Source organism: Thalia democratica, chromosome 7, assembly GCF_965202585.1.
Source record: "Thalia democratica chromosome 7, ktThaDemo2.hap1.1, whole genome shotgun sequence".
NCBI classification, from domain to species: Eukaryota; Metazoa; Chordata; class Thaliacea; order Salpida; family Salpidae; genus Thalia; species Thalia democratica.
The window spans coordinates 6,563,985-6,587,703 of NC_139171.1; the positions used below are offsets into that span (position 1 = coordinate 6,563,985).

The following is a 23,719-nucleotide window of genomic DNA, read 5'->3' on the forward strand; positions in this document are numbered from 1 at the left end:
AGAAAACTTTCTTTTTATAATCTTCATTTGCAACTTCAGAACATCTAATGTAAGTTTAAAAACAAGACGTTATTGGCCCTTATGTTTCCTTTAATGCTCATACACCCCTTTGCTGCTAATAGCCCGAAGGGACCACTCGGCTAACTTTAGAAAACCCTGCACTAAAGTGACTTTAGTACCATATGTTCTAATTAAAAAAGTATATTTGTTTATTTTTTAATATTCTACTTGTAACATAAAAAAAATATTTATTATTAGTTTGATTTATAGATTAATATTTTATGAACCATCATTTTTCATAAGTTTAAAATTTTAAAAAGCAGAAAAACTTTAAGTTAAAAGTTAATCTAAACAAACTTTTTTGTTTTATTTATTTATCATCATAAATTTTATTAGTATGTTTAAAATTTGACATATTTATTTTAAATCTGTAAAAGTCTTATCCAAAAATAAATTTAGATAGAAAAAAAAACTTTTGTATTTAGTTAAGTTAAAACCTAACTTAAAGTATTTTACATATTTCTTCACATTAACCATGAATAAAGTTATTATTATGATAAGATTAGTGTAGTTATGTTACTATTAATACTTTTTATATAATTAATATTATTTACATCTCTAGTTCTTAAAACAAGATGCAAATTAAAATACCAGGGCTGCTTGTACGAACAGGCTAGCCACAAAATTTAAAAGATTTTTTTTAAAGTTTGAAAGTACACATTTACATTTTTTGGTCCATTTCCAATTTAAAGTTAAGTTAAAGCTTAAAAATTGTGTTTAGTAGTAAAAAAACGTTAAAAAAATATTTTTTAAATGGGTTTTTAATAAAAAAAAATTTAATGATGACAAAAAACTTGATAGATTTTTTTTTGTAAAGTTTAATTTAAGTAACTAACATGTATTTTGTTCAAAATTCTCAAGTTCAAAGATTTTTGCCTAAATTCACAAATACCTGGATTCAAAGTTTAGTGGCCTCCCTGTAAGTATTATGTTTAGTCATGGGTTAAGTCGTATATTTTAATAATATAACTTCTATCTTTCTCAAAAGATTCTCTTTTAGACTTTTTGTAACTTTTGCATTGTTAAGGTTTTAAATGGTTGTGTATGAAAGAGGTTGTATAGGACTTAAACTTGCTACTTCCTCTTTTTATCATAGCTCCACAGATATTGCATACTGAATGGAGTTATCTTCCTACCTTATATTAAAATATTGCCTAACTATCAAAGGCATTATTTAAACTGTAAAATAAAAACAACTAAATAATAATAATATAATAGTATTAAAAAACGATGATACACTAAATATTGATTCTAAATAGTAATTTAATTTTTATGGTGTTTAAACTATATTTTAATTAAGTTGTTTTTGTAAGTCGTAATATTTTATTCTTTAATTATTTATTCGGTTAAATAAAACATTTTATGGATACAATAAATAAGTATTTTAAACTACTGTTTAAAACATAATACTACAAAATACAAACCAATGTGTCATTAAATAATTATTAAGCTGAAGGTTTTTTATACTGACCTAGTGAATCAAACTTGTTTAATGAAATTTAAAACTTAATCAAATAGTATTTTACCATTTTTATATATTTACATTCCTAACAAACAAGGAAAAATAACAAATAAAAGCATTTAATGAGACTCTTTGTCATTTAGTTGTAAGCTTCTTTTTATTATTTCAGATTTATTGTTTTAAATATATAAATGTATGAAAATTATGTAAAAACACACTTTCAACTAAATTCAGTAAATGTTTCTTTTCTTTAATTTGTGGCAGTGTTGCAACGAAACTTGGAATCCTTGAAAGAACTGGAACTTAAAAATTTAGACTAAAAAACCTGGAAGAACCCGAGATAAGAAAAATATTGAAAAAAAGTACATTGAAAAACCTGATAACAATTTTAAATAAAAAAAAATATTAGCCATAAAAAATTGCATATACAGATGAAAAAAAATTCGATTTCATAATCTTGTTATTAAATAACACATTTAAATCAGTTGTTGTTAAAACCTTCTTCAAGTTCCTTTGACTTACAAACTGTCTTTTGTTAGATTTAAAAGAATTAAACCAGATAGTTTTAGTGGGTTTTGCTTAGCTTAGATATAAGACATATTACTCTTTAAGTATAATATAAATTAGTCGTTTTTAAATTTAAAATTTATGTAAAGATAACCTTTATATAAAGGGGGATAACTTCTTTTAAAAGTTAGTATATATATATAAGTTATTATATTCTTTCTTCTTTAGTAATATATCTTTGCATTATGTTTTTTTCAAACTTTTGTAACTAATTTAAAGAAAAGAAAATAGATTTATCCGTCGTTGGATATGCAAAAGAATGTAAAATATTTTAATTTAAGTTAGTAAACGACAAGTAAAGATCATTTTTATTTCTAATTTGACTATTTTTCAATGATAAATTTTTATATTTAAATAGAATGTGAAGTTACGAAATGTCTTTTCTATCTTTTTGAATGATAACTGTTAAATAAATAGAACTTGAATAATTTTGTGGAGGTATCTTTGACTTAATATAATTTAAATGTATTTCATTCAAATTTTTGTTGTTTATGATTTTCTAAAACTTATAGATATTTTAAAACTTCTAACCCTTAAAATGCCTGAAAACTTCCTACAACAAACGGAAAAACGAGCTAAAGAAACAAAAAGATGCATGGAAGTACATAACGGAAAGACAATTGAACATACCAGACTAAACGTATTTAAGTCTCAAACAAAACCAGAAAATAAAATCTGCCACAATTTTGTTATTTTAAGCAAGAGAAAAGCTTTTGAAAAACTTGGTGGAAACATGTTAAGGAATACCGAAAAGCTTTTAAATCAAGGTTTTTATTTTGCTTTAATGTTATTGTTTTGTACATTGCATGGTATTGATGTTCTAGTTAAAAACTAAGTACCTTATTTTTTACAAACATTATATGTGTATAATTCTTTATTCTACAACAATTAATTAATGGTTCGTTAGTTTAAGTTTTCGTTAATGGTAAAAAGTCGTAGTTCTGTTTAGTGCGAAAATGATTATTTTACTAATTTTTTTGTAAAAATAAAATGTCTAAACTTTTAAGGTGAAAAATGTAAGACTAATTCAACTTTTTATAAATATTTTCATTATAGTATGCTAATTAAAAAATGGTAAAAATTCTAAAATTAATCGCACCCTTTATTAGTTTTTTTTTATTATTTTAAAATTCTCATTTAAGTTTCACCCTATACTAGATGGTTCCCCTAATATATTGAAGGAAATAGGTAACGCATTGCCTAATTAAGCTATAGAACTTAATATAAGTTAATTTGTTTAAATAATATAAATATACATTTTAAAACTTCCAAAATTTCGATCTATACAGAAAACCATATTTCGGAAAAGGATGAACTTGTGACATCAATGAAATTTAACAAAATTTTACTTAACGAAATTGAAGATGATAAAATACAGAAAACTATGATGTCCAAAACTGGTATAGAAAATAGTTTAGTGATATATTGCTTATCGAATATTTTCAACCTTTCAAAATCAATTGAAGTTTCCATGGGTCTTATAGAGCACTGTTTTCCAATGTATGCTGATCTTGACAATTTTTTACAGTTAGACATTATCTATGTTAGAAAGATACTTTCAAGCAGTGGTTTAAATATTGATTCAGAACTGCAAGTATTTAATGCAGTAGTTAGCTGGTTGTGTTATGACGTAACTGAACGTAGGAAGTATGCAATAGGTCTTTTGCCTAAAGTTCGTCTTCCGCTTCTATCAATTTCAGCATTAAAACAAATTTTAGACAGAGTATCGTTAAACTATCATGAATGTAGTAACATTATTGAAGCTGTATTAAACAAAAAACAACAATTAAACAGAACCATTTGTAAAACTACGAGCAGATACTGCAACAAAACTAATTTTAACATATTAGTATTTGGAGGTGTAAATATTAATTTCAATGATTTTTCCAATGATGTTAAATTATTTGATGCTAACTATCTAAGTAAATTAAAGAGTTTGCCTCACATGAAAGAAGCCAGATGCTTTTTTGGAGCAGTTTGTATTAAAGGTGAATTATATGTATTTGGTAGCCTTGGTGGTTCTAGAAAACAAAATAGTTCAATTGAAAAATATTCCTTAGCAACCAACACTTGGGAATATATAACTAACATGATAGATGATCGTAAATATTTTTCTGTTTGTTGTTTTATGGATAATGTTTATATCATAGGCGGCCGTGAGGGTTATTTTATAGGAGGACACGATATAGCTACTTGTTTTGAGTTAAATACAAATATTCTTAAATGGAAAGAAATATCAAGAATGAAGAACGCAAGAAGGTTTTCAGCTTGCTCGGTATTTGAAGAAAGAATTGTAGTATCTGGTGGATATGATAGTTCAAACACAGTTGAAGCTTATGACCATGTTGGAGATACCTGGGAAAACTTGCCAAATATGATTAATGAAAGATATGGTCACAAATCAGTTGCAGTATCAAACAAATTGTTTGTAATTGGTGGAGGTCATACAAACAATTGTGAAGTTTTTGATTCAATTACTAACAAGTTTACTTTATTAAAACAACTTACTCAAGCTTCTAGATTTGATTTTTATGAACCTCATAAAGTGATTGCTAATGGCAGTAAGATTTATGTTTTTCAGAGAAACAGTAAAGTCGTAACATATGACTTCGAAAACGGTAAATGGTCAGCGAAGTCATGTGAAGCAACAAAAGATTTGAAATATTTTTCTTGTGTTGAAATACCTTTGATACCGTTTCAGAAAAATACTTTTAAAACTCAGTACAAAAATTGCAGAGACATTGCTTTTTGTTCTTTGCTTTAGTTTTTTCTATTTGTATTGTCCACGTGTTTTATATGTAAAACTAAAAAAAAATATATTTTAAGTTTTTAACGGTCAAATATCATTGAAATTTAATGTGAAGCTTGTAGAAGTAGAGATTAATATTTTGTTAGGTTAAATGTGAAATAAGACAAAAAAAAACGAATGTTGTTCAATAATTTTTTAAAAGCTTGTCTCTTTCAATTAGTTATTTAAATTTAAAATGCACCCTATTGAACTATTTCTAGAAATTTAATAACTTAGTCTCTATTTCGTAGTATGTGAGTATTTTTGTCTTTGATAGAACATCATCGTATCTAAGTATTATAAGACCTGACAACAAAAAATTATTTCATATAACTGGTCTTTTGAAAAACTATTTTGACCGTACTTTTGTCGTTTAATAAATAATCTATATAATCTATCATTATCGTTGTTTATTTCTTATTTATATCAATCGTTTTAATAGCTTTAAGAAAAAAATTAAAATCTATACATTAGTAAAAAGAATAAATAAATTTTAACTTATATTATTTAGTATTGAAACATAGTAGAATCATAAAGTTAAGTAATCAGTTATTTAAATTGATATCATAATTAAATATATTAGTGACGTCATTTGACTGAATAACGTAAGTTCACTTTAGCCAGTTGTATTTAATAATTACTGATAAAAAAATCACTCTCAATGTCGATACTCTGTTTTTTAAAAACTAATCAAACAAAACTGACAACAATAAAAAAAATACTATATCTTACTCACAATTAAGTTTGGTGGTTATTTGTCTTTTTATTACTATATTAATCGGTAAAATTTTAAAAACCTAAATAGTTTAGTTGAAATAAATTGTGTTATTTACCAGACTGATGAGCGGTTCGTATGTCATTGGCTGCTTTATCTACTTATTTTAAACTTTTATCTTTAATATTTTGAAATTTTTATATTTATTTAGTTTACGTATTAAACGAAGCAATTATAATTTTTTCTTAATAAATTTTTTTTACTATTTTTTTACTCAAAAAAAAGAGGAGTAATATAAATTCAATCATTTTGCTTGCTTTAGATTCATTTTTTTAAATAAATTAAACAAAAATGATACTATTTATTATATATGAATTACAATAATCTTTAACCTTATAAATTTATATGCAAGTTTCAAACTACTTAATGAAAGTTTTGACTAAAAACTTTGCAAAAATACATTTTTTTAAACTTTTTTTGCTTACCAGCTACATTTTAAAAACGAGGTAACACATAAATGAGTATAACAATTTGTCTCTAGTGAGTTTTGACGTTTAAAAATTAATATAAATAACTAGGTTTAATTTTTTTTAAATTTGCTAAAAGTACTTTTAAAATATAATTATAAATTTATAATAAAAATTGTTAAAGTTTTTTTTTAACTTATATAAAGACACTGTTTTCGTAGGCTAGAATTTTTATAAATTAGTTCTTTGAAAATTAATTTATTATTTACTATTGATAAAGTAATAATGCATCGTTAGTAAAATTTTTATGTGATATCAAGATATAATTTACACATTTTAAAAAAATATATATATAAAGCAATCAAATACTGTTAATGAGTTTAGGCAAGAGTTATAAGTAATATAAAAATATAACAATAAATAAATTTAGTGTACGAGAAATCAAACTGTAGAAAGTTAATTTGTTATTATAAAATAATAACCATAAAGTGATAATTAGTTTTCAATAAATGAATATTTTCAGGACTCATCGGTTATAAATTATCTTCATGAAATTTGTAGCTTTGGATTTACAAATCTAATTGATATTCAAACTAGAGGTATTATTAAGCTTTAATTGATCACTTTTACTGATCTAATCCGCAAAAAGTGCACAAAGCAAATTTTCTTTTATCTGAAGTTATATAACTATCCATTATATGTAAGAATCAAAAGTTGTAATCTAACATAGAATCGTGTAAACACTCAGTTTTAACGGGATCATTTTAAACTTAGTACTAACAATCTATCAACTGATACTATTAAAATTATAAATACTTTTCAAGTTTACAAAATTATTAATTCCAAGGGTTCAGTAGGTTCAAATTTTGATTGCTTGATTGGAAAAGTTAAAGAGGTCATTAACAAAAATGTTTCTCTTATGAAATTGTGAATTTCTTAACAAAAACTGAAACTAAAACCCTCGATAACCAAAGGTATCCTTAAGTTAATTAAGTGTAAAAACAATCTTTACAAATTGCTATGCAAAAACAATTTTAGTAACACACAAAAAGTCAAAACTTACCAAAACAAACTAACTAAAATCAAAACTATTTGTAAAAAAATATTTTGAAAGAGATTACAATTTTTTAATAAAAGTTCAGCAGATACCTAGAAGGTATTTAATGATATTAAAAACAGAAAGAAAAAAAGCTCTGACTTTCCCAAAAACTTGAATTTAATGAAGAATTTTTAACCAATCAAGTTGAGATTGTAAATAATTTTAATCTACCTTTGTCAACTATTGGAAAACAACAATTTTCTATACTTAATATAAAGCAAAACTTTAATTTGAGGTATCTTAACTTCAAAAAATACAAATGAAAATAAAAGTGCCAAAACCAATATTTTTAAATAAACATTTCTATTGTAATGTATACAAAAAATGGCACGTGAACTTTGAGTTATTCAAATAATTAAGTTTTTTCGATAACTAACAGAAATAAGATTTTAATGTAAAAAGTATATGTAAGATTTTTGTAAATTATTTTTTTACTTAAAAAATTTGCTTACAACGGTCTGTATCGTTAGTTTGAAACGGTTGAATAAAATTAATCTAAATATATTATGACTAAAATTTCATTTACTTACATATACTTCTTATGTTACTACAACTTTATAATTATTTATCATTTAGTAAGGAATTCAAGTCTTAATAAAAAAGTTCTTTTATTGTCACTTTATATATACCGCTATTAATTTTCGTTATTTAAACAGTGGCTGTAACTATACATTAAAAATTATTTATTTGTATAAACTGATTCAGATTTTTTTTCTGTTAAACACCTTTAAATAGTAATATATGTTCATAGTAACTACGACAAATTTTTAATGCGCTTTTGTACGCTAAATATCAGTTAATTGTTATTTCAGTTTATCATTGTTAAAGTTTAAATAATGTTTTTTATTTAAAAGTTTAAGTTATTGCGTGTTACTAAACCTATATCAACAAAAACATTTTTGAATTTAAAAAACATTCTCAATATGGTTTACATATTAATTTGAAATCAAAATTAATCTCAGCCTCTTTTAGTCCTGTTTAGTCATTTAGATTTAAGTTTATAACTATCTTTTGCTAGAAAGGTTTTATCACATCAAAGCTATAAGTTTACAATATTGAAAAATAACTTAAACACAAATTAAAGCTATATATGATGCGTCATATTTTACACATGTGATCTTGAGAATACTTTATTTTGATATCAAGTAACAAAATGTTATGACATGGTTCTAATAAGACGATGCTTATCAAAAAGACATAGGCTTGAATAAGTACAGTACTACAACATGTTTAATGATTATTAGTTCCATAAAACCTTAAATAATAAAGCTGATTGACTTATTTTATTGAATAAAATTAAATTCGGAACATAAAGGAAAATAATTATCTTCTAGCTTTGTAGCATTAGTAGGCATCTTAGCACTCATCTTAGAAAATTGTAAACATCATTTCAACGCGCTCTTAAGCACTAAAAACAACAACTTCTTAATTATTAAATTGTAAACATTTACTTTACAGTATATTATTTAAAATTAGAACAAGTGTTTGTTAGAATTTTAAATAATGGAAATATTATTTTCTTTTCTCATGGTGTTAATGGGTTTTTTTATGAAAAAGCGTTCGAAAAACTTGCAAAGTAAAAGTATACATTATATTATATTGTACTCTCCTTACAAAACAAGTCAAACTTCATTTTCAACATAAATATAGGTTTTAAGAACTTTAATTAGATTTATGTAACATTATATTTATCTTACATTAACACTTGTATAGTTTTTTAATAGTAACTCTTGCATTGAACTTTTTAGACAAGGAAAATGCATATCAAAGATGTGATTCTTTAACATCATTATGAAAAGAATAAAACAACTTAGTGAAAATACTAATATATTTAAGAAAAACAAACTCTGTAATGTTTGTACATTTTTTTAAATTCTAAAAAGTGTTCACTTATAGTTGCTGTTAAGATTTATTTTTCATTTAAAAGTACAATCTTAATTGATTTAAAAAAAAAGTATGTTTTAATAATGTAAAGCGGTCATATCTATGTATTGTTATTTAAAAATCTGTTACTAAAAATTAAAACCACACAAACCTTAGACTTGTTCAAGTCTTTTTTATTATTTAGTTTTGACTTTTATTTTTTGTTTGTACTTCAAATGCGCTTAAATTAGAAATTTTATCCGAATGATAACAAAGTATTAATGTGTTAAGGTAACAATTAAAGATATAATTTGCTATATTAAAAATATGGTAAAACAGAAAAACTGAATATACAAATATTTTAAATACTTTAATATTGATAAATTCACAAATAATTAAAACAGGTACATCTGTTCTATTCGGAGAAAGTAATTTTTTTAATTAATTTTCGTTTTAGTAAACTATAAAAAGCAAGCGCGATATCGTCATTTACTGATATTTGTTTCGTTAATTACTTTGTTAGTTTTAAAATTTTTTTGTTTATATTTAAAAAAGCTATAAATAATTTTATACTATGTTATACTGTTAGGTTCTGACGAAAAGTAGTGAAATACGTATTAAACTACCACAGACAACTTGGAGAAGTGTTTTATATCTGATATGCATCTAAATAAAGGCTAATAATGTTTGAAGCTAAGCTAACACTACAGTCTTGTAATAAACTGATCAACTGATCAATAATCAAACTGATAAATAATAATTTAAAAAAATTATGCTTTAACACTGTAATTTAAGTGATCAAAATTATTTTTTTAAAAGAATTACTACTGCAGTGTCTTAAAAAACTTGTCTGCCCTAATGTCTATAACTTACAAATCTTAAATAACACAAAGTCAAAAGGTAATTTTCAAGAAGTCTAAAATAAGTAAAAACAGTGATTTATTTTGCAATTTCAAAATATTTATAGGTATGTGTTCTATTATGTTTAAAAATTAGCTTAAAATGGCATTTAAGGAAGTTCGATGTGTATTTAAGAAATATTGAAATAAAAAAAATGGAAAGAAGTAAGAAAAAAAATGAGAAAAACTTAAAAAGGTTAGTTTTACTCAGATATGGATCTTGCCCTAAACTTAGTGTGAAAAGTTTGTTTTTTTATAGCTTGGAAGAAAAAGAACTAAATGCTTTTTCGATGATAGTTATTTTTTTAAGACTTTTTTAACAACTAAATTATTTGACATTTTAGTTTTTGATAATTATAGCAACTTTTTACATATCAAAACTTCTAACACACATGAATGATTTTTGGTACTTAAAAGTGGTTAAGAATTTAAAAAATTAAAATTGTAACATAATATTTAGCTATAAATAAAAAGCAATTTTTTTTTTCAAATTCAGAAATAAAATAAGAAAATTTAAAATACCTGAAACTTAGTATGAAAATAAATTTTTTTGTTACCTACTTTCAAAAACTTAACATTTTAAACAGATAACCTTAGTTATATTTTTAGAACTTCTTTTACTAAGAATGTAAAATTATATAAGTTTAAACTAGTTATTTTAAATTACATATAAATGCTTATAAATTAAACATAAATAACAATAATTTTTTTCAAGCAGTAAAAAATAAATAGTAATGAATTCATTAGAGTAATAATTAACTATAGCAATAAAAAATTGAAATAAGTAAAATGGGTTAAATGAAATAGAGTTATAGATTAGAAGCAATAAATAAAAGAAACAGTTAATAGATTTAGTTAAGCATTTTAAACTGTAAAAATCACGTTCAACTTAAACTGTTAATTTTCAAGTATTAAATTTTAAGTTTAGTCAATTAATCAATTATAGATTATAAAAATAAATATATCCAAAATATTCAAACATTGTTGAAAGTAAGTTAGGGTCGTTTTGTTTATTTTACGTGTAAAAAGTAGAGTTAATAACTTACAGTATTGATGTTGTTTAAGTTAAACGTTTCATCTAAGCAAGAACGTAAACTAGTAATAATTTTTTTATCTTTCTTAATATTGATCATATTGAGAACCGCTTACTGTCTAGGAAGCTTAACGTCCCAGGCTATAAAGTATTTCAGTACCTTTGCTTAGTATTAAAAAACAAAACATTTAATTTATATTCATATTTAACATCGTTACAGAAAGCTCAATTTTCTACGTTTTATTAGTACTTTAGTATCAAAGCCTAGAAACAAAAATAAAATAGCGTTAGATATTCGAAAGCTTTCTACCCGTGTTTTAGTAACGTTTTGTATAAAATTAAAAGAATAATATATAAGTCATCGACCACGATTTAAATTTTGTATAGCCAATCTTTTATCTAGTAGAGGGAAATTAAATGTTACTAAGGTTATTTAGATTAGTGTTGTTTCTTCGCAATTAGACAACTAAGGTGTCTCTTTCTGAGTTCGAAAAATTTATATTTTTAAACTCTAAAGTTTATTCGTTGTCCATACCATAATAAACAAATGATAAAAATTTTCAAAAGAGAAACACCTAAACAAACTTGGTCGCTGAGGATAGTCCTAACCCTTCACCATTAACCCGATAACTAGATAGTAACCATGCGCTCTTTGCCAGATATACAATTTGTTTTACTAAATAGTTACTAATAAAATTCAATACATGATATGATAGTAGTTTAATGCAATTTTAAGTTTTTCTGTAAATGCCTGAAAAGTTCATTTCAAAACGTATACAATTCAAAAGTTGATTATTGTAAGTTATTATAAACTTTAATCAAATAGCCCACTTAGTTTTTGTTTTGATGTAATACACATATCTTTTAAAAAATATCATTAATGGTTTTTTAAATAATTTTTTTGAATTTTATATTTAGTTTAAATATTAAAAGGGCATTTTAATTTAAAATAAGTGATTTAAATTCAGTATTCAGAACTCTTAAATTTTCTATTCTTAAATGTTATTTTTATTTAGTAAAAATATCATGTTCAGGTGATTGTTTGGAAATTTCCTCCCTAAAGTATAGCAACCACACTTTACTTTTGGCAACAAGTATTTGAAATTACTTTTCTCTTATAAGGTTTTCCTAGTAATCCTAAAGTTTTTTTCAAATCCTCAAAAATTTTTAACTTATTTTTTTTATTTCAAAAATCTTAGGTTTTTAATATGCAAAACCATGAGTACTAGATTTTGTGGTAACACATTAATATATCTAGCTTAACAGTTAAACCTGTGAAATTATAGCAAGCTTGGGTGCATTCATTGGCCAATACTTGACAGGGTGCATCCTTAAAATCAAGCGCGCAAGTAACTTGAACAGAGTGCTGCTGAATGACATGTAAAAATTATTTAGAATATCTCGGTTATTTAGCTTGGCGGTAATATTAATAAAAATGCAATTATCCCAATTAGTTCACATGAAGCGTGTAAAATTGTTGATAAAAATTATTTATTATTTGTTTGTGACCAATGTGCAGCAATTTTAAGAAGAAGTTCAAAGCTAGTAATGCTAACATGTGGAGTTTGAATGTCTTGTAAGTGCAACCAAGCGGAACTTATGCTGGGTGTGGAAACACTTGGCATTTGAGCTCATTATCAATTTGTTTGGCTACTTAACACAAAGCTTAATTTGTACGAAAGTTCTGAATAACTTATTTTTTTAGAGTAGGTATGCTAGTATTTATATTTTGTATAGGTTTAATAAAAGTTAAACAGTAGTTGAGCTATTTTACTTACATTTAATAGTGGTATAATAAATAACTGAAAGTTAATTATATTAAAAATACCTAACTGCTGGGTTTTTTTAGCTAACATTAAAATAATATCCTTGTTTGTACTTAATAATGTAGTGTGCTTACTTTTAGTTACAATTTTATAATAATAAAGTTGATAAAAACTATTTTTATTAGTTTATAAGCTAAATTTGTTAATTTTTAGTTTGATGATTTCAGTAAAAAAGTGTATGAAAATAAATTAAAAAAATTTGGTTCTTGTTCAAACAATTAGAAAAAAAATATTTATAATCATATTTAAAATAGATAAAACAGGCTAAAATTTTAGTTATATATATACAAAAGTAGATAAAATTATTATTGTATTTTTTTTCTGTAAGTAACTAACTGTAGCTAAATTTAGTTAACTATCATGAACAATTTTCAAATGAGATTGCAGTTTTTTGTTTTAAACCATAGCATTATCATAACTTGTTTAGTAATAATGTAAATTTTTTTGAGGTTATTTTTTTGGTATAAGTAAGTAGTTATGTTTATTAAAAACAAGGGTGAAGCAAAACCTGAAGTCCTGGAAAAACCTAGATCTTAAAAATATATGTTAAAAAGCCTAAAAGAACGTGAAATATTTATAAAAAAAAAAAAGCAACTTTTTGTATGTAAAGTAAATAATATCTTATTTGATACCAAAAATAAATGATTTAAAAAATTTTGTTCATAACATTATTTTAATTAAAGAAAGACATTTTGAGCAGTAGTAGTTTAAGCCTACTATTAGTTCATTTCAAAAAGTCTATAACTTTCAATCTGATCTTTGTTAGATTACTTATATAATTTTAGTTTGTTTTGCTCAGACTTAGATGTAAAACGTACCACTGACTGTCAATGATTAGTTTTAATAAGTTACTTTGGTTGTAAACTTATGTAAAGTTAACAGGGTTGTCAAAAAACCTGAAATCTTGAAAACCTTTAGTAATGAACAAAAATCACAAAAAATAAACTGGATTTTTTAAGACCTTTAGTAGTAAAGTTTTGTTTTGACACATTATATCTATCATATAAATAGATATATTTTTGTCACCATAAACAATTTTCTTTATTAAAATACACCATTAAAGTAGCTTTAAAGTATCTTTTTCAACGGTTTTATTTATTTCAACTTGGTTTCTTATTTAAACATAATCTTAAGCTAAAATTGGCCCAAAAAATTGTACTTTTAAAAACCTTGAGAAAAATTTGCCAAAAGCATTTGGCTACCCTGTTTCATGCAAGATTTTATAAATTTTTGTAAAGTTTTGTATAATGCAGAAATCATATTTTTATTTCTTTTTGCCTTAAGTTTTGAAAGTAACTTTTAGGGTGTTTAGACATAAATTTTTTAATAGTCCAACTTAATTTTTGCAAAAGAAAATATAGTTACAAGATAACTTTTGTTTACAGTGTAAAAACAAACTAAACATTTTTAACTGAAGCTTTATTTATTAATTATATATATTTTAGTAATAATTTATATGTTATTAAATTGTTCATATAAATTATAGGCTTTAAATGGTTTTATCTAAACATTATAATTTGGTGCTGCAAGTAAGTAATAATTCTAAAATATTTAATAAAACATTGAACAAAATAAATTTAAATCTTATAATTATTCATTTTCTATATAACAAAAATAAAACCTATGCTATGATTCTTATAAGGGTTTCCCGAACTTTTTTCAAAAGGCCCTTTTAGAGAATAAAAAAACTATGACACCTCAACCAACACTATTCATAATATTCTGTGGCAATTTACTGCTCATTCCCACCCAAACAAATTTATGCTGCTCATTGGCCAAATTTGGGATGCCTGGCCTATATTGACTTTTGTACCATTTATTATAATTTCTAAGTTAAATTTTGTTTATATTTTGTTTTTTGTCAATATCATGAAAAATATACTTAATTATTAAGTTAAAATTTCAAAATTATTTTTTTTATAAACAAATATTTTTTATAAGTTTTAAATTTTACCAAGTAAGAAAGCAGGAAAATTTTAATTTTAAAGTAAAGCTAAAGAAAAAAAACATTTTTTAAAATAAGTGATAACCAAATAGTTAACTTGAATTAATTTAAGCAATTAACATTCTTCTCCATACTTAACCGTATAAAAAATTAATTTTAAACTAAGCATGACTAGTGTAGTTATCTTAATATTATTATTTTTCTTAAATTAATATTACTTTATACTATTTACTTTTGATTACAATAAACAAATTAAAGTGGCAGGTCTGCTTGTATGTACATTCTCGCCATTGGTCTTAAAGAATAAAAAAAAAAAGTATTGTAATTACATGTTTTTATTTAAAAGTTAAGTATAAGGCTTAAAACTATGTTAAGTAGTATAACAACAATAAAAAAAGCTACTATGAATATATTTTTTATTAAACTGTACTTTTGATGACAAAAAAATTTTATATTTAGAATAGATTTTTTGTGTCAAGTCAAAACTAAACTAATTAACATGTAAAAATTGTTTAAAATTCCAGATATTTTTTTCAAGTTTAAGGTTTTTAAGCCTAAATTAGCAAGTTTTAGGATTTCAGGTTTAGTGGCCTACCTGTAAGTATTGTATTTAGTTAGGCATTAAGTAAGGCTTTTAATAATAGTATTTTTTGTTGATCATAGAACTTTATGTTAATTTGAGCATGTCTCACAGCACTTGAAAATCAATGCTTTGGCTCTGATAAATTTACACTCAAATGTTCTTTAAGTTTACTCCAAGAAATTTTTACTAAAATATTAGATAAACACTGTTGCAAAACTGTAGTTTGGTGCAAAATAGAGGTAGTAGGTGTTGCTGCTTTATTTTTATTTGAAAATTGCTTTACAATAACCTGAGCATGGCATTTCAACTTAGAACCGTTAAATTTTGAGGTTTCAAGAAATAAAACAAGATATAACTTTAAATAATTTTTTCTTTGCTAACTCTTTATGAATTAACTTAAGTAAAACATCAGCCTAATTTTGTATTCAAAATCTTGAAAAGATCAACATGTGCTGTGAGAAAAACTCGAATGAAAGATCGATAAAAAACGAATATTATTATTAAAAACACTATTTAACTGCTAATTATCTTATTTTTACTACAAAGTACTGTAGTATTCTGGTGAATTTTTTTATTAATGTTTTTTTTTTTTTTCATCGATGTATTTCAAGTAAAATTTATAATTATAAGAATTGCAAAAAAAAACCTAAAAACCTTGAAAACAGGGAGTTTGACAGTTCATAGGGGTATAGAATAAAAATCTTTAGTCATAGTTAATTTTTAAAAAAAGATTCAAGATTTTATACAATAACTTTTGATAACAAAGAAAAAAACAGACTTAGTCAGTTTAACTTAAGCTTTAATTGTTATCCTTTATAATTTATGTAATAGGTTATTTACTTATTAATAAAAGTTTTTGGTATATAATAATTTTGTTTGTATATTTTAATCTTGTGCTAAAAAAAACTGAATAGTATACTAAAAAGGTAAAAAAATACATTTAAATTAAATATTTAGTTGTTTTTTCTTTAGCAATTAAAATAAAAATTAAAACCTATGCTTTGGTCTATATCAGGGTTTCTGAATTTTTTTTTTTCAAAATGTCTCCTTTATAAAGTTAAAAAAGCTATGGCCCCTTATAACAACATTACTACAAAATGTACCATTTTAAAACACCTAAGACCTTATTTATTTTGTTTTTTATTTGCAGCACCATAAAACTTAGTATAAATTTCAAATTATGACCTCATTGCCCTGCTGTGGCTCCTTTTCGTCTCATGCCCACCCCACTTTGACCTCTTTGCTGCTCATGGTCCTCAAGGGGTGATTTCGCAAACACTAGGAAGTCCTGGTCTATATTGATATTTGTACAATTTTAATATTTTCAAAGTTAAATTTTATCAATGTTTTATTTTCTATATGTAATATAGTTTTTTGCCTTTACTAAAACTGTTATATTTTCTATTTGTAATATAAAAATGTTAACGAATTTAAAGTTTATATAAACAAACAATAAAATTTTAATAGTTTTTATTAGATAGTTTAAGAGCATGTTTCACACTTGTCATAATTATTTTGAATGTAAAAATGTATCAATAAAAACTAAGTATAGTTAAAATTAAAAAAAAAAATTGTTTTGTTAACTTAAATTTACTTGAAACATTTTACATTTTTCTCGACATTTAACCAAAATTAAAGTTGTTCATATATTATAAGTGTGTCTAGTGTATTTATGTTACTACTATAACTACACTATATTAATAATATTTTCAATTCTCTAGTTTTAAACAAAATGCAAATTAAAATAGCATGTCTGCTAGTAAGTAATAAGTGGCCACAAGTTCTCGAGAATATTTTCAAAACATGGACAGTACACGTTTTTGGACTATTTTTATTTCAAAGTTAAGTTTACGGTTGAAAACTGTGTAAAGTAGTAAAACAATATTGTAGAAAGCTACTATGAATATGTTTTTCAATGAAAACTTTTTTATGATGACAAAATAATCTATATATAAAATAAAACTTTTGTGTCTAGTTAAATTTTTACTATTTAACATGTTAAAATTGTTTAAAATTCGAACTTTTTAGTAATTTATGTGCAAATTCTTTTTTTTTATTCGCAATTTCATGTTTATTAACCTAAATTTTCAAGGCTTTCAAGTTTATTGGCCACCCTGTAAGTATTATATTTTTCAGGGATTGCCTAGTTTTTCAACAATTTTTTATTGATCATACATCTTTATGTTAATTTGAGCATATCTCACAGCACTTATTAATCAATGACTTGGCTATGATAAGTTTTTGATCATGTTTTACTTAAATTTACTCCAAACTATTTTTTAAACTTTAAAACAGTTTTTCCAAATATCCTAGACTCATGAAAAAACCTCAATTTAAACAATTAAAAAAACTTAAAAAATTAAAAATAAAACTAAAAAAATTAGCTTTTTTAACAATTTTATTTATTTTAAGTAATAAAATTTCGATATAACACAAAAAATGTTACCCTTAATATAAATTTTTGTAATAACCATTTATTTTTATCAAATAATACAGTTAAAGCAGCTTTACATTATCTTTTAAAAAAATTTTCAATGATTTATAATATTCAATTTAATTTATTTACATTTTAAGGTTTAAGATATGAAGATATCTAAATATTTGATAGCGTATTAATTGTTTAATTAAAAAAAGTTTTTAAAGTCCTTTTTAATTAACTTCACATATTTTTATCTGTTAATTCTTTTGTAGTAAACTTAAATAAAACATCACCAATTTTTTTTAGACACTATTTCTAGAATAGATCAACATGTTTCGTGAGACAAGCTCAAGTTATCATATAGCTTGTATGATACAGAACAAATGTCATTATCAGAATTACTATGTATCAACTGAATTTATTTTAGCTGTAATACAATAGTAATGTAGTATATAGTACCATTTTTTTAACTTAAGTTATATTTAAATACTTTTATTGATACATTTTTATGTTTAATTAAAATTTATTATAACCAAAAAATTTGAATATTTGGAAAATCCTGAATTTAGATATATTTGGCTAAGAACCTGGAATTAAATAAATTTTTGAAAAAACCTTGTAAAAAACTTGAATTTTAACAAAACTACTGAAAAAACTAGTAATTTTTAACAGTTTCGAAATGATAAATAGAAGATTTTCGATTTAATTCAAAAAAATTATCATTCTGATAAAAAACTTTTGTCATCAATAAACTATTTTATGTTAAAAAAAAAATTTAAACAGCTTTACGTTAAAAGCTACTCTTATTTATGTTTCTATAGTTTTTAAAATAGTTTCTTCCCATAAACTTACTTTAAAGTATAAAATTAAAAAATGTCTACTTTCAAAAACCTGAAGAAAAAATTTTAAGACAAGCCTTAATTTTGAAACATGTTATTTAACGTTACAAAAACACCTAAAATAAAAACTTTAAAATAATTAGAAAACCTATGAATTTTTATTTCAAGTTTTCTCAAAAAAAAAAAAACTACCCGTAAAATTCCTGAACGTTTTTTTGATTTGTCATTATCAAATTCAGAATTTGTTGTGTAAGTTTCAAGTTAGGGCATTATATGGTTAACCTTTTACAAATTATAGCCCCCAAAAATTCTGAAAACTTACTACAGTACTTAAAAAAATGTAAAAACTATCCTTAAACTTTCTGAAGACTTTTTTGGTCTTCAACGTAAACTTTAGAACAACAAGTGTAAGTTTTAATTTTAGGCTCTCTTTAACAGTTTATAGCTCTTAAAACTTCTCAAAATTTCCGATATGATCTAGTAAAAACTTTAAATATTTTTTTTTCTCTTCGACGACAACTTTAGAATACCTTTTTAAAGCTTTAGAATTTAAAAGTTTATGCCTCTATGGTCTCCTATGTCTCGTTTACTATTCACGGCTTTTTAAATTTCTGAAATGACCCCAAAATTTAATATTCCCTATTATATACATGTATATTTTTGTCCTTAAATTTTTGTACAGTTAATATATTTCATTTAAAATGTACTTATTTGTGGTTTTTCAACTTTTAGATTTCATAATTTTTATAAACTATAAAAATTTTAAAAACCATGAAAAGAAATACGCAAAACAAATCCAAAGAAGCAAAAAGCTGCTTGGAAGAGCTAGGTAGAAAGAAAACAAGAATTGAAATTGCCAAACAAAACATATTCAATTCGCTAACAAATCCTGTCAACCTAAACTGCACTGAATTTGTTACCTTGAACAAAAAAGCTGCTTTTGAAAAACTGAACGGAAATTTGTTTGAAAAATTTAAAGACTTCGGAAAGCAAGGTTTTCCTTTTTTTTTTTTTGCTAAAATGCTTTTATCTAAATTTCTGTTATTCATTTAGTATTTTTTTTTTATTATTAAATAAATTAATACTTTTTGTTTTTAATTGTAAATAAATCTATTTTGGTTTATTAAATATAACAGTTCAAAGTTTTAATTTTTTCAAAATGCAAAATTTTTTTGTTAACTAGATTTTTTTAATTAAAAACTACTTCAATAACGTTTAATGCGTCAGTAAAAATTATAAGAATAATACTTGGTTTACAAACTCATTTTCATAAACTCCCCCTCGCAACAAGTTTAAAATGTTAAGTCTTTTACTAGTTATTTACGTTTTTATTATTCATCCAATCACCATTTAGTGTTGCCTGATGATTAAAATAAACGAAGAGGTTTATAAAATCTGTTTCAGGAAACTTTGTAAAAGCTAGCGAGCTCAACAAACATTTTCATATATAAACTTTATTGTCTTATTTAACTAAACTTTGTTTTCTCTTTAACATTTAAATCTACAGAAAGTGCTACCATAGACAACGACATACTTTTGCCAAATTTAAATTTTTATGCGATTTTCTAAATAGTGTTAAGGATTTAAATATACAAAATTATAATGTAATCATTGATATCAAAATCAATTTAGCAATATATCATTCGTTGAAAATCTTCAAGCTATAATATTTAACTAAAGTTTCTGTGAAATTAATTGAGCGATGTTTTCCAAAAATTGCTTATTTTTACTAATTTCACAGTTCATAGCTGTAATTTTTCCGAACCCAGAGACAGTTTTTTAATTAAGAATTTTGCTAAATAACCAAGGTGTTCATTGCACTATAAAATATGTTTATTTGAAAGCTTTATTAAACATATTTTAGTCATCTGCCGCTAGGCAAAAGTCTAAAAACAATCGCTCCGTTATCAGATATAGCCATTTTAAATAAAAACTACCTATTCAAACTTCATCTTTGCTAGACAGTTATTCTGATAACAAAAACTGACGCAAAAGGGTCGTTGCCTGATAAAACTAGAGAGATTTTTATAAGTTTGTATGTTTAGATAACATAATACTGTATTTTGAAATGTTTACATTTTAATTTTACAGAAAACTTCAATATGGACGAGAACGAACTTGTGATGTCAATGAAACTGAACAAGATTTTACTTAACGAAATTGAAGATAATAAAATAAACAAAACTATGACGTCCAAAACCGATGTGAAAAATTGTTTAGTAGCATATTCCTCTTCTACTATTTTCAAGCTGTTAAATTCATCTAAAGCTTCCATGAGCCTTATAGAACGCTGTTTTCCAATGATTGGTGATTCAGACAATTTTTTAGAGTTAGATTTTATCTCTATTACAATTATACTTTCACGCAGTGCTTTAAACATTGATTCGGAACTGCAAGTATTTAATGCACTTCATAGCTGGATATGTCATGACATAACTGAACGTAGGAAGTATGCGAAACAACTTTTATCTAAGGTTCGACTTCCGCTTCTGTCTATTCCTGCATTAAAACAAGTTTTAGACAGAGTATCATCAGATTATTATGAATGTATTAACTTAATCGAAGCTGTATTAAACAGAAAAAAGCTGTTAAACTCAAACATATGTAATATCACAAGCAGGTACTTCAACCAAACTAATTTTAATATATTACTATGTGGGGGTAAAAATGTTAAGCTAAATAAAGTTACCAATGATGTTAAGTTATTTAATGCAAACAACTTTAGGGAGGTCAATAATTTGCCACACATGAAGGAAGCTAGATTTTATTTTGAGGCAGTTTGTATAAAAAGTGAAATTTATGTGTTTGGTGGCATTGATTCTTCCTTAAAACCAAAAATGTCAATTGAAAAATACTCAACTGTTACCAATACTTGGGAACAAATAATTAACATGGTAGATGATCGCATTTTGTTTTCTGCTTGTTCTTTTATGGATAATATTTATGTCCTTGGCGGCCGTATAAATAGTGCTATAGGAATCCACGAAACAGCAACTTGTTTTAAGTTTAATTTAACGAGTCTGAAATGGAAAGACGTATTAAGAATGAACAACGCAAGAATTCTTTCAGCTTGCTCGTTATTTGAAGAAAGAATAGTTGTATCTGGTGGAATTTATAGTGATGATAGTTTAAACAGTGTTGAAGCTTATGACCCTGCTGGAGATACTTGGAAAAAAATGCCAAATATGATTAATGTAAGAGATTGTCACAAATCAGTTGCAGTGAAAAACAAACTTTTTGTAATTGGCGGATCTTTTACAAACAATTGTGAAGTTTTTGATTCAAATATTAATAAGTTTACTCTGTTAAAACAGCCTACAATAGATTCTGGGTTTTACTTATATGACCCTTCTGGAGTGATTACAATTGGCAATAAGATTTTTGTTTTTCAGATTAACAGTGATGTCAAAACCTACGATATTATTAACAATGAATGGTCAGAAAAATCATTTAAATCACCAAAAAATATAGAACTTTTTTCTTTGGTGAAATATTTCTGAAACCTTGAAGAGAACTTTTTAATAAAACTCAGTAAAAATAAAACAAGAGTACAGTTTTTTCAATCATTGATTCAATTTTAGTGATATCTACTGTTTAATCGTACTGTAGATACTGGGTAATTAAAAAAAAGAAACTAATAACGTTATTTTAAAATCTTTCAAGGTTTAAACTTAAATAACTTATAGAAAACATTATAGCCTTTCAGGTAAGTTTTTTTTTTTTCGGGAGCTTATGCTAAATGTTTAGTATTTGTAAACAAAACTTCCTTAAATATTTGCTTATAAAACATTTTCTTATTTAAATAATTTAATTAATTATAAGGTGCACTATATGAAACGATTCTTTATAAAAAATTAACAATTTATTCTCTACTTCAAATACTTTTACAAACGTGGATAATTAACTTGTCTTAGATTTATTAGACCAACTAAATTTTCTACAGTCAACGATTTATAAACTTTATTGGTTTTTACTAGTTACACTAGAAAAAAGTTTGAAAAACACGATAAAAATTAGTTTTATTAAATGCTTTTCTATTTAATGCGTTGAGGATTTTTATATGTCATGCATGATCTGAATAAACTATATCCAAGTGTATCACGACTTAATTACTTAGAGGTTCTTTCGTAAACCATTTTCTAGCACCGTTTGTTTTAAGCGTTTTTTTTTTCTTCAATAAACAACTTATATACTCAGTTTTTATCGTCTTATTTGCTTAGTTTAAAAAAAAGGTACTGAATTAAGATCAGTAAAAGCATACAAATTGATAAATGTTGACATCAAAGGCTCAATGGTGGACATTAACAATTTTAATATGAAAATTCGTTTAGTAAAAAAATGTATTAGTTTGTGTATTAATATGATACTATACATTCGTATAAAACGAAATTGTTTCAAATGTAGAAACATGATTAATTCATCATTAGAGTAATGCTGTAAGTGTCTACAGATTTCTATGTAAAGAAGTAAGCTTAGTTAATATCAACTTATCTAATAAACATAAACGTATTTATAAGCAACTTTTGTTTTTTTATTTTTTTGGAAGAAAATCGTTAAAATTATGATGAAAAAACTAAAAACTCATTAGCGAAATGTTCGTAATTGTAAAGGTTGGTGATATTAGTAAAGAAGTTTATTAATTTTGTAATGCCAATTTAATCTTTACTGAATATTTTTTCTATATTTTTGCTTTTTAAATTTAATTTATTTATTTTATAATGTGTAAACTAAATTATTTCAATAAGTAAATTAGAAGTGTTAAAATACAAAGTCACATTATAGATACATAGATACATAACATCACAGCGCAAATTATCAATATATTAAAATATATTATTATTATACTCCACAACAACTATACCAGCGATATTTTTATTAATACAATTTTCATTATTTCATGCTTTTAAATCAGATGCTAAATTAGATGCGCCTGTCCAAAGCACTCAGTTTTTAGCAACTATAAAGTTGCACAAATAGATACGCTCTGTTTAAATATTGTTTATAATTTTGTATGATAAGTTTAGGAATTTGTTTTGTTTTTCTCGAATAACTAAAAAATAATCTTCAATGTTAATAACTGACTGCGTTGGGATAATCAAGAAAAACTATAAATTGTTAAGATAGTCTGTTTTTTGATAAAACTTTAATTACGCT

At 24.2% G+C, this 23,719-nt stretch overlaps 2 protein-coding genes across 2 annotated transcripts; both read left to right on the plus strand.

The window, feature by feature from the left end:
• The first annotated feature begins 2,627 nt into the window (after positions 1 to 2,627).
• LOC145840758 (spermatocyte protein spe-26-like) lies at positions 2,628 to 4,853 on the plus strand. Its single transcript, XM_082948085.1, has 5 exons — positions 2,628 to 2,729; positions 3,618 to 3,761; positions 4,023 to 4,191; positions 4,240 to 4,550; positions 4,671 to 4,853. Exons 1-5 carry the CDS (start codon positions 2,628 to 2,630, stop codon positions 4,851 to 4,853), a joined length of 909 nt encoding a protein of 302 aa, XP_082804211.1.
• Positions 4,854 to 19,336: 14,483 nt separating this feature from the next.
• LOC145840759 (kelch-like protein 7) lies at positions 19,337 to 22,065 on the plus strand. The gene is made up of 2 exons (XM_082948086.1): positions 19,337 to 19,559; positions 20,657 to 22,065. The coding sequence occupies exons 1-2, from the start codon at positions 19,337 to 19,339 to the stop codon at positions 22,063 to 22,065; spliced, it is 1,632 nt and encodes a 543-aa protein (XP_082804212.1).
• The last annotated feature ends 1,654 nt before the right edge of the window (positions 22,066 to 23,719 follow it).

What these genes read in the sequence shown, in the direction of transcription:
- LOC145840758 (XM_082948085.1), top strand. Translation starts at nt 2,628, where the DNA reads ATGCCTGAAAACTTCCTACAACAAACGGAAAAACGAGCTAAAGAAACA. An exon ending in TTGAACATACCAGACTAAAC is followed by an intron (nt 2,730 to 3,617) that starts GTATTTAAGTCT and finishes AATTTTTTACAG; the next exon opens with TTAGACATTATCTATGTTAG. An exon ending in GTCATACAAACAATTGTGAA is followed by an intron (nt 4,551 to 4,670) that starts GTTTTTGATTCA and finishes TATGTTTTTCAG; the next exon opens with AGAAACAGTAAAGTCGTAAC.
- LOC145840759 (XM_082948086.1), top strand. Translation starts at nt 19,337, where the DNA reads ATGAAAAGAAATACGCAAAACAAATCCAAAGAAGCAAAAAGCTGCTTG. An exon ending in TAAAGACTTCGGAAAGCAAG is followed by an intron (nt 19,560 to 20,656) that starts GTTTTCCTTTTT and finishes TTAATTTTACAG; the next exon opens with AAAACTTCAATATGGACGAG.